Source organism: Triticum dicoccoides, chromosome 5A (genome assembly GCF_002162155.2).
Source record: "Triticum dicoccoides isolate Atlit2015 ecotype Zavitan chromosome 5A, WEW_v2.0, whole genome shotgun sequence".
NCBI lineage: Eukaryota > Viridiplantae > Streptophyta > Magnoliopsida > Poales > Poaceae > Triticum > Triticum dicoccoides.
Genome location: NC_041388.1, coordinates 618,328,280 through 618,339,821, shown reverse-complemented (window position 1 = coordinate 618,339,821; position 11,542 = coordinate 618,328,280). Strand labels below are relative to the sequence as shown.

At 45.6% G+C, this 11,542-nt stretch overlaps 1 protein-coding gene across 2 annotated transcripts in view; it reads left to right on the top strand.

Annotated features, from left to right (window-relative positions):
• Positions 1-9,482, top strand: part of LOC119303456 — a 19,480-nt gene extending 9,998 nt beyond the window's left edge. The window contains exons 2-5 of one of the 2 annotated variants that reach the window (XR_005147925.1): positions 6,934-7,030; positions 7,593-7,967; positions 8,167-8,611; positions 8,699-9,482. Coding sequence is in view for 1 of the 2 variants with exons in the window: in XM_037580583.1 (XP_037436480.1) it covers positions 6,911-7,030; positions 7,593-7,872 (400 nt within the window). In the remaining variant the exon portion in view is untranslated. Of the gene's footprint in view, positions 1-6,910; positions 7,031-7,592; positions 7,968-8,166; positions 8,612-8,698 lie in introns of both variants that reach the window. The other variant, XM_037580583.1, reaches the window with a different exon arrangement.
• Positions 9,483-11,542: the final 2,060 nt, after the last annotated feature.

Sequence of the window (11,542 nt, the reverse complement as noted above, 5' to 3'; positions counted from 1 at the left end):
CAGATCTGGTTGGTGTCAGGATATTCCAGACTCATCGAGTCTAGGAAGAAAAATGAAAGTTTGCAACACAAATCGACGAGATGACGTTGCGGGATTCTCGGGAGATGAACTACGATAGCAAGCTCCAAAACATGAGCTGGTTCTGCTACAAACATGTGAACATGTTGTCCAAGACAAGCATGACCACAAAGTAGTCTTATAATAAAACACTACCGGTTCAGGAGGGGGAACCATCATTAATGACATCGAAGTCTCCACGCGTGGAAGTCCAAAGAGTTCACCTTGGACAGACTCCTTTATCTTTGAACAACTCAATCAGTGGCTTGGTGTGCTAGGATATACATATAGAATGGAGGTTGCAAATCTCCAGACCACAGAATACTTCGCACGTATGCATGACTGACTTGGGATGATTCCAGAGGAAGCAAAACTAACTTTCTCAAATTCACGGCGGCAACTTTCACTAAATGCACGTGTATAAGAGAAAGTCACTCCTTTCATCAAACAAATACTTCATGAGCTAGCATGAAGAAAATGCTTTCAAAAGTTTCCAACACTAGCTTAATGTCCGACAAAATCATGGAGGAGATAAGGATGTTGTCAATGGGCTCAACAACAATTCTTCCGGGTTTCCCTTTAAAAGGAATTCCATAGTTAAGTGAACAAGTGATAGCATTGGTCAGACCCAAAAGATATAATGGTGTATGCTCGAGGGATCAACCACGAGTAAGACAACATTACGAATATCGTTGGTTCTGGTCTGATTGGATGATAGCCCATACTCCAATCAAAGGTTGGATAAAAATGATAGGTCCATTAACTGATCACGAGGTTCAGTCGATGAAAATATCAACTTTCTTCAACACACACTACACAAGATTATCCCTTTGGAACGAACTAAGTCAGGCAAGCTTTTATCCTCCAACTCTCCAAGTTGTTGTCTAGCTTAACCAACTAGGTCAGGGATATCTAACACCGATTCATCGAGAGAAGGTGGTTCACAAGAAACCAACTTGATCACGAGCTTAACATAACAGTCAGGTGACAACCTGGTGATACTTTCGAGAAGATATTCAGAAAATCATGAACCATCGGTATGTTACTAAGCTCGAGAACAATCTTGCTTTTCAGGGCAAGACGATATGATCAAATGAGCGAGGACTTGACAAGATCCTAACTCATCAATCGAAGGGTGCACCGAAATAAGGACTAGGTAGCACGATCAGTCTTAGAAAGATGATTCAAAAACCAACACGCTAAGAATGAGGTTATCGTCCATTTAACTACCAAGCAACGAGGTTGCTGGGAGTATTGATTTCACACATCACAATTCATTTGTCGGTATTCCGGTTGCATCAACACGAGGGCCGAGGAATGACTAATGATGGTGAGAAGTATCACTACGTCAAAATTCATGAGAGTTGGTGCAGTTCTCATGACAATTCTGACATAAAGGGGGTAATACTCCAAGGTAGAACAAAACCAAAAGCTGGATTAGCAATTTGATCTGCGGAGCACAACTTCTTTGACCCAATCCTGGATATGGAAGAGGTACTGGAGTTTGTTTCTCCTAGTCATTCCGCGATAGAATGGCTTGACGGACCACAAGAATAATAGACATCAATAAACGAACGCCCGCATACTCTTGACTATCAATTGATAGACGAGGGTCAGAATGCAACTAAAGAGAACAACTCAAAGGTACATATAATTTTCTGAGTTGTGGATGCATAGATTAGTATGTCGAACCAAGTTCAACATATTTCTTCCGGATAACCCATGCAGAAGGGTTGAGCTGGCAGAGTCACAATATAGCATGGAGAACTCATCGAGAGCACTCTTGTTGTCATCTTTTGGTTCAGAAGAACTCCTGCCAAGAATGGTTCATGGTAATTGGAAGAAGGATGTAGCACGAACCTCGAGGACTATCACAAAGGTTACTACTATCCTAAAGGGACTAGCAATTACTATCAACATGAAGTAGGTAGAGTGAATCTCGGGTTCAGAACCCAGGAACAGAATACCTATTACTAAGTAGCATCACGGGATGCTTTCGAGAATGATGGCCAGAATCATCACACTGGGAACACAAATCATTGCTAAATTACTAGATGATCCCCTAAGACACCTAGGGTCATAATAATATCTCCAACATATATGTCAAGGTAACGGAGTACCTCAACTCACTGATTAGTGTGGTTAATCTGGCCCATGGGAACATTGAAACGGGAAGAAAGAATTTGCAAATGCATCAGACTACTTAGAAACCTGGGATGACTCGGACAGCATAACGGCTGTAAATGCTCAGAAAAGATTTGAGACATTCACAAAAATGGTGGCATAACCACTCAGAAGCACAATATCAAGGTTTCGAGATCAACAATTAACATACGGAAGTAGTAGGAACTGAACTGAGACTTAAATCCAACAATCTTATAAGTCCACTGATTAGTAACACGTGATCCTAATAGAAAGAAGAGATAGCCTAGTTCTTAATCCCCGTAGAAGAGAAGATGATGACTCAGATCAGAAGGCCATGAGGTGTAAGGAGTAAAAAGAGCCTTACATTCCATCCCACAATCAATTCCCCTACATATAACTAAAGAATTTCTAGACTCAACATCGACCAGTTTGGCTTGGTAATCCTACAGGCAGTCAAGCTCTGATACCAACGCTGTCAGGACCCCGACTCAGTACCACATCGATCTAGCATGTAACACATCATATCACTTTGCGGCCTCACGCACGGTATCCCCACGGGTGTCGCCTTACCTTTCCCCGGGATCGTTTGCGCCTTTTGGCACACGTATATGACAGTGTCGCTAGCATCCATATGATAAGGAGCCCGGGCTGACATGGCTAGTCATAAACCCAAAGTGGCACAGACTTACAGGGACAGGCATCCATGACCCAGCATCGAACGTGTCGGTCATCAGCGAGTGAATCCAGGCTGTAGCACTGGGCTAGCAGGACTCCGGTGAACCGGGCTGTAGCGGGCTAACAGGACTCCGGTAATCATCGCGTGACATTTCCCCGAAGGGACAGACACAGGAACGAAGAAGGACACATGCCGGCCAGCCTAAGTGTTCCGGAGCAGTAGCAAGCTACCATGGCTCGGTGGAAACACTAGGAGGCATTTCCCGGTAAGAGAGGCTACTAAAGATAAACAACTAGATGGTCAGATCCCACACATACCAAGCATTTCAATAGCATACACACAATATGCTCGATATGTGCAAATACAACATGGCATCACAACATGACTCTACGACTCAAGTAATTTATTCAATAGGCTCCGAGGAGCGAGATATTACAAACATGGGTCTCATGACCCAACAATCAGAGCATACAAGTCAAAGCACATGCGGAAGCTTAACATGTCTGAGTACAGACATCTATAAATGAAAAAGGCTGAGAAGCCTGACTATCTACCAATCCTGCCGAGGCACAAGATCGTAGCTGAGGTAACAAGCTAAACGTCGAAGTCCACGCGAAACTACTAGTGAGACCGAAGTCGCTCTGCAAAACATAAAATAGGCAAACGTGAGTACAAATGTACCCAGCAAGACTTACATCAGAACTAACTACATATGCATCATTATCAACAAAGGGGATGGTGGAGTTTGACTGCAGCAAGCCAGCTTTGACTCGGTGGCTATCCTGAACTACGACTGCAAGTAACTCTTTTGAAGTGGCGCACACGAGTCCACATATTCACCAACCAATACACCACTATGGATCCGCTCCCGTCTCCCTACGAGAACGCCATCCATAGCACTCACGCTTATCTTGCGTATTTTAGAGTATCCACTTTCACTTGTCTATGAACTGATATAAGCAACCCAGAAGTCCTTTACCGCGGACACGGCTATTCGAATAGATGATGTTAACCCTGCAGGGGTGTACTTCTTCACACACGCTCTCACCACTTACCGCCGTTTACACGACATGTACTCGGCAACCTTCAAGCGGAAGCCCAACGTGGGTGTCGGCCACGGCCTGCCTAAACACTCAAGTCTCTAGTCCAGGTTTATCGCCTATTTGGGTTCCATCCATGAGGAGATCCGGCCGGAGTTTCGCTCACAACCCCAAACGATGTGAACAGGGTTCCCGAGACACCAAACGGGCGCCCGGTACACCGTGCCACGTGCCTACCGCATCACAGCCCACCCCTACGGTCAGCGCTGCGCACGGCCTCCAGCATACTACAAACACCAGAAACTACTTGCAACTCCTAGACAGAGGACAAGGGTGATTAAGAAGCCGAGAGGGTCCATTGGTTTCGGGCCCAATGCGTGGTAGTAGCTGAATCATGGATCACAAGCACAGAACTCAGTTCCTGAGGACGGCTGCAATGAGACAACCCACCATGTACTCCTACATGGCCTCTCACCACTACCTTTACCAAATCGTGTTCACACGCTTAGCTCACACACCGTAGGACATGTTCACACACCTCTGATTCATCCCGGATGAATCAGACCTGACTCGACTCTAAGCAGTAGCAGGCATGACAAACAAGCATGAATGAGTAGGCACAACAGGGCTCAATCAACTCCTACTCATGCTAGTGGGTTTCATCTATTTACTGTGGCAATGACAGGTCATGCAAAGGATAAAGGGGTTCAACTACCGCAGCAAATAACAGATGAATCGGTGTTGTCCTAATGCAGTAAAAGAGAGCAGGAGCGAGAGAGTGGGATTTTATCGGAATGAACAAGGGGGTTTTGCTTGCCTGGCACTTCTGAAGATAACATTGAGTCTTCATCAGTGTCAACGATCACATCATCGGTATCGCGTCTATCGAGAGGGGACAAATACCGGCAACACAGAAAGGAACACAATCAATGCAATGCACAATATGATGCATGCTCATGACATGGCAATATGAATGTGTTTTGAGCTAATGCAACTAGCAACAGATTAAATGAAGTTGGTTTGAATATAAGATTCAAATTCAAACTCCATATGTGATTATTTAAATGTCATTTAATTGATTTGTGCTAAACAGCAGCTATAAGTTGTTCTAACATGCATGAAAATGGTACAGATGGATTCCTTGAATTTTTCTGATAATTTTTCATATATAAATTATTTAATTTGGAGTTACGGTTAATTTTCTATGAATTTTAGAAGTTTATACAATTTTCTGGAATTTCCTGATTATTTTTAAATCCAGAAAATACTTATTGCGTCAGCCTGATGTCATGATGACGTCAGCAGGTCAACGTGGCACAGTCCGGTCAACCCCTGACCGGTGGGTCCCGAGTGTCAGCGTCTAACTAAACTAACCTAGCTTAGTTAAACTAACCTAACCTAATTAGCCGGGCGGGGCCCGCAGGTCAGTGAGAGAGAGGGGGTCAAACCCGGGTCAAACTCACCGGAGTTGACCCGAGGCTCGTTGCCGGCGAGGCCAGGGACGGCGGAGAGCGTCGGGATTCGCCCTCCGATGACCAAAAGAGCGGCGGAGGGGCTCTACGGGATGCCCAGACCCGCGCGCATCTAACAGGGCCAACGGAAGAAGCTAGGGTGGCCGGAGGCGACGGCAATCATGACGGCGGCGGCGGCCGGAGTTCGGGTGGTGGCGGGTTTGGCGCTACGAGCGGTGGTTTGGCGCGCTGAGGGCACTGGGGAGAAGCTCTTGCTCCTACGCATCCAAAGGAACGGACGGGAGGCCGCGAGGTGGCCGGAGTTGAGCACGGCGTCGACCTCGGCGGCGGCCGGAGCTCGGGCGAGCTCGGGGTCGGGGTTAGGGAGCACGGCAGGAGGAGCTGGGGCGTGCTTCGGACTCCTGAGATCGCGGTGAGCGCGTCAGTGGGCTCGGATACGAGCTGGGGTGGCTGTGGCCACGGCCACGCCATGGCCGGCGGCGAGAAACTCTCGGCCGCGGTGGAGGAAGAGGCTAGGGGATGAGTGCGAGCTTGAGGGAAGGGGGAAGAGGAAGAGGGGCTCACAGGGGTTGCATCGGTGGCCTCGGGGAGCTCGGGGAGGCGTCGGAGGCGGCGAATCGACAGCGGTGAGCTTCGGTGGCCGGCGACGGAACGGCGATGGTGGCGGCGTTGCAGGGCTTCCGGAGGGCCGTGGGTCGGTGGGGAGGAAGGAGGGGGTCGAGGCGGAGCCTTTGAGCGCATCGGCGAGGCTAGGGGTGGCCGGTGGCCACGAGGGAGCTCGTCGGCGGCGGCGAGCGTGTTCGGTGAGGTGGGAAACGGCGAGAGAGGGAGCAGGGGAGGAGTGAGAGAGGTCGGGCGGATCGGGACGTCACCGGGCATTCATCCACGCGGCCAGGGGAAGCAGGAGGTGGCCAGGGGAAGCAGGAGGTGGCCGGGGCGCGTGGCCGCGCGCGCCGGGCGCGTGCCCGTCCTCCTGGCAGAGGAGGAAGGCGACAGGGGAGGGAGGCGGCGGTGGGCTGGGCCAGCGGGAGGAGCTGGCCAGCTGGGCCGGCTACAGGTAAGTGGCCCAGGTAGGCTTCTGTTCTTTTTATTTTTTTTTCTATTTTCTGTAGTTTGTTTTGATTTAGTTTAGCAACTAAATCATTTAAATAAATTCTGTAGATTTTTATGTGGCTTGCTAAAATATATACAAAGCCACTCACAAACTTCCAGAATTATTGGAGTCATATTTAATATATATTAAATATAAATCCAAAGCAAATAGTTATTGGATTAATTCAAATGGCCAAAATAATTATCTCTGTGACTCCAAAAATATTGGTTTAAATTTTACCTCTTACCAATATTTCCATGGAATAACAGGAACATTTTCTTGGACACATTTGAGAAGATTTAATTGTTGGTTATTTTTAGAGGTTTCCTGAGGCTTTTGAAAATTCCTCAATTCAAATTTCATTTGAATTTAAACATGATGCACACACCAGACAGCACCAGAAGCTAGGGATGTGACAGTACTACAGGGTGCAACCTGATGTTTTTGCAGAGTTGGGAGCAAAAGTTTCAGAGTTGAGCTTGTCGGCGGCCGATTCGCAGCTATCAACAGGAAAAGATGACCCGCAAGCCCCCGGGTGGACAAAAAGGTAACCTCTTTTTGTCTTGTGCATGCTCAGCTCTGAAACTAGTGGGCTACTACATATCTGAAAATTTTAGAACTCTGAAAGTAAAGATGTACTTCCATGGTGCTCGCTTGTGAAAACTGGATTCATCAGACAAAAGTTGTATTTGGTCATGCTCGAGTATAAAAGTAGAAATCTAAGATATGTATGAACGTTTTAGATCTCTTAATGTAAAACTGTACTTCCATGTTCCTCCCTTTTCAACATTGCATGCCCCCATAAAAAAGAATGCACCACTTTACGGTCAATTGTATTTCATTCTTAATGATTTAGAAACTCTTGAAGTAATGCTGTACTTCCATGTTACTCGCTTATCAACATTTACATCCTGCTGAAAAGAAGACAAACCTCCGTTTGTCTTTGAACATGCACAACTCTGAAACTAGTATGGTAAGACATATCTGAATAATGTAAATGTCTGACACTAAAACTGCACTCCCATGTTGCTCACTTATGAACATTGCATTTTTCTGAAAACATAGTGGGACCATTTACAATCAGAATTAATTCGTTCTTAATAATGCAGGGTTCGTATTGGACGAGCCCCTATCGAGCGTGCACCTTGTGCTGGAAGAGTGTGTGCCCTTGAAAAAACATTAAGTGGATATGCAGAGAACAAAACTGATACCATTGTGGTATCAGTTGTTGGATACAACTTCGATTCATTGGGAGAAGCATACGACTTCTACAATCTATATCCGTGGGAAATTGGTTTCGGAATAAGATACGGAAAAAGCAGACTTAATGTCGAGAGAACCAAATGTATGCAGGAGATAGTGCGTGGATTCTCGGTGAGTGGAAATTAAATTCATTATCTCATTCGTTGGAATTGCCCTGCCGCGCCAACCTCGAAGCAATCTACAGGCAAAGACGACCCTCAAGCCTTTGGCTGGACAAAAAGGTATACCACTCTGCGATTGTGCTTGTAGATCGAACATAGCTTAAATTTGAGGGATATGTGCAAATTTGCTCTTCTGAAGATAGTTGAACAATGTTGGTCATCTAGGTAGATAATGCAGAGCGTGTGCAAGTGTTCATAGCATGTACTTTCTGAACGCATTAAACCATGTTTCTGAATTACATAGTTCTGAATAATGCAGTGTCTGAGTCGGGCATGCACCCGATGACAGCCCCCCATGTGCTGCCAGGATGAGTGCCCTGGAACATTAAGAAGATATGCAGAAAAGAAAACTGAGACAGTCTGGTTTATCAGCAGTACCTTCTTCAGAAAAAATAACCATCCCTGTGCAGTCTGATTTAATCCACTCTGAATGCCGCACTGTTCGTATCGGCCAGGCACCTATCGAGCGTGCATCCTGCCCTGGTAGAGTATGTGCACTTGAAAAAACATTGAGAGGATACGCACAGAAGAAAATTGATACCGTTGTAGTATCTACTATCGGAAGCAGCTTTGATTCGTTGGGAGAGGCATACGGCTACTACAATCTATATTCATGGGAGGTTGGATTCGGAATAAGATATGGAAAGAGTAGGCTCAACATCGAGAGAACCAAATGTATGCAGGAGATAGTATGTGGATACTCGGTTAGTGCTAATTAAATTTGTTGTCTCGTTCAGATTATTTTTTGATGAAAATGCACTGAAAATTTGGTGATGAACTTGTAATTTCAGGGCTAACCAAAAAGAGGTAATACACGGACATGCCGCTGTGAGTGCCCTGCGATGATACATTTGCTGCGATCAAATGACAATGCTTGGTACATAAGTGAGCACAGGCTATCTCACAACCATTCTTTGACAGGTAAGTGCGGTGAGAAGGTATACTGGTCTTCCCATAAACATATAGATATATACACAAGACCTTGTGAGACAGCTTAGAGAGAACAATATCAGCATCGGAAAAGGGTACAACATAATTGGTAGTTTCTTTGGGTCAATGAGCAATGTGCCTTTCACTAAGCGGGCTTTGAGGGGTCGGTGTGGTAAGGACAGCCGGGATCCGGCGGATAATGATGTCCGAAAAACGATGGAGATTTATATTGTGGTCAACTGGAGCAAGCAGGATGCAGTACCATTACTTCGGAGAAACAAAAGCACGACATGTCCACGGAGGGTTGACCTCCCTCGAAGAAAAGGAAAGAAGCCAAATGCTCAATCTGTGGAGTGGGAAAGCATTGGAAGAACACCTGCAACAATCCTAAGATTGTGTTACATCTTGCCGAGAAAGCTGCCCATGAACGAGCTGTAGAAATGTGATTAATCTGTATAAGCAGCGAGTATCGCGTTTATCACTGAATTTGCACTGTTTCCCCTTGTATGATGAGTGATCAGTAGCCAACGGTGTGAAATAAATTATGTATTGTCAGCTTAGTAATTGTGACAATGTTTCCTCTTGTATTTGTCTGAACCTCTGAATTATGTGGCTATGTGTTGTTTAAAACTAACTCTCATGTTACCTATGTGTGCTGCTGATGACATGTTCCACTATTGGCCATGAGAGAGATTTTGTTTTCTATTCATCTTTTCCCGATGATTTGCCAAATGTCACATGTATGATAATAGTTATATTTTTTATGATATGCTCGGCAGGCAAGTCGACATAGTTAGCACCGACAACACAAAGTGTGCATACGATCTTTGTTTAGGCCATGCGCGGGGATGCAAACAGCAAACTGTACCCATGTAGCTTGATTTTTGAATCATTTTGGAGCGCCCGCCCAGCAAAGCCTGTACTTAATAGCAAGGTAACTGACTAATTGTGTTCTTCTTCTTCTTTTTCTCTACCCAAACAAAAAATTGTATATACTTATCTTAACAAAAAATCTAACTAAAACTGGTTTTCCTAAAAATCCTCATAAAACTCGTTTTGCTAAATCTCATCTAATCCTGGATATCCAAACAACCACTAAAGGAGGAGGCACTCTCAAGAGGCATTGCATCTCTTCCAGCACAAGGGATTCCACACTTGGCCTCCTCCCCCCTGTTCCACCAAGCTACAACCTCGTGCCTGAGAGCAAGCAAGGCAAAAAGCATAGGTGTCTGCGTGTACGAGTTCAGACATGTCTGCACCTCCCTCGACCGGAGCAGGGCAGGTGTCTTCGAGATCTGCTTCGTGCGGCATTAGAGCCGTTGAGCAGCCGGAGCACCGCACCAGCAGCAATCCACAGCGTCACGTTTCCTCCCAAAAAGCGTCTTTGATCGAGGTACGTACATTTCATCTTTGCTGATGGTGTTATTCCCCTTCCCATGGTTTAGCAGCACAAACGCAGATCTGAAAAAATGACTCGTGCATGCAGGAATCAGTTCATGGGAGGGCTGATGGCTTTGTCAATGGGGGGTGAAAAAATCGAAGAGGAACCTGAAGTCCAATCTGGCACGAACGGCACATTACGGAAACACTGTCAATCCCACTTCTGACGTCGGCACCAACGTCCGATGTCACGGCGTCCCCTGCTCGTCACGTACACGCACGCCCATCTCGCATCTCCGCGGTATCTAACGCGTCGCGATAACGAGAGCGCGCGAGCTCGTCCGCGCCGAAGAATTTTGGTTTTCTACATGTGGTTCAATGTTAATCTCTTGCTAGTGTACTCTATTATCTCTTCGGTCATTATTATTATTAAGTTGGTTCGACCCTTGTGAGTTGGTTTAATTCAGCAAGTCTTAGGTTTGGTTCATCTTTGACGGTTTTGCTTACGTTTGTAGGATGGAGATAGAGGCGGATCATATTGGAATCATGCTACTCGGTGGTGCAGGTTTCGATCTAAACGCAGCCCTTGTGGTTCTCTGGAAGCTAGCAAAGATTGATGCTTTAACAAAAGAGGAATCTTTAGTGTCTCCATATCCTTCATATTTAAAAAGATCATAATATTTGTCTCAACACAAGGTCATGCACAAGGTAATGGAATTATACAAAGAAGCTACTCTAGATCAAGGCGATGACAAGCAAGCCGACGACGGTGAAGGTCTTTCTTTCCGAGAGTCCTTGAGAAACCAGTGCAACATTGTATCAACAAGATTGAAATGAGGTTTTGGAGGAATATCAACAAATTAAAATGCATGGTAAGACCGAAGCAAATGAGGGAAATGTTACCTGATGTCCTGCAAGTGCACATGGTTGATTGTAGTTGCTTTCACAAATTGAGATTATCGATCCCACGAAGAGTTGAAGAAATGGTTGTTTGCCTCTTGCAGATGTTTATTGTGTTGTGGCTATAAGTTATTCTTCGATTCCAAGCGAGAGAGCAATGACGATGAAATGGTGCAAAGTGTTTGTGAGCACTATATTTATCTTGAGACATGCAACCACCTCATCATATGTGCCACATTAGTAACGTCATCTTTACCTTTTTCCCAATTAGCTTTCCCAACACATCACTTTGCTGGCAATTATTTTTTGTCAAATCGTTCTTCATGACGCACTGGTTTGTTTTCTATCGAATGCCCACTATGTTGGGCCCGACTGAGGGAGTCCTAGACTAAGGGATCCTCGGGCGTCCGGCCTGTTGGACATGG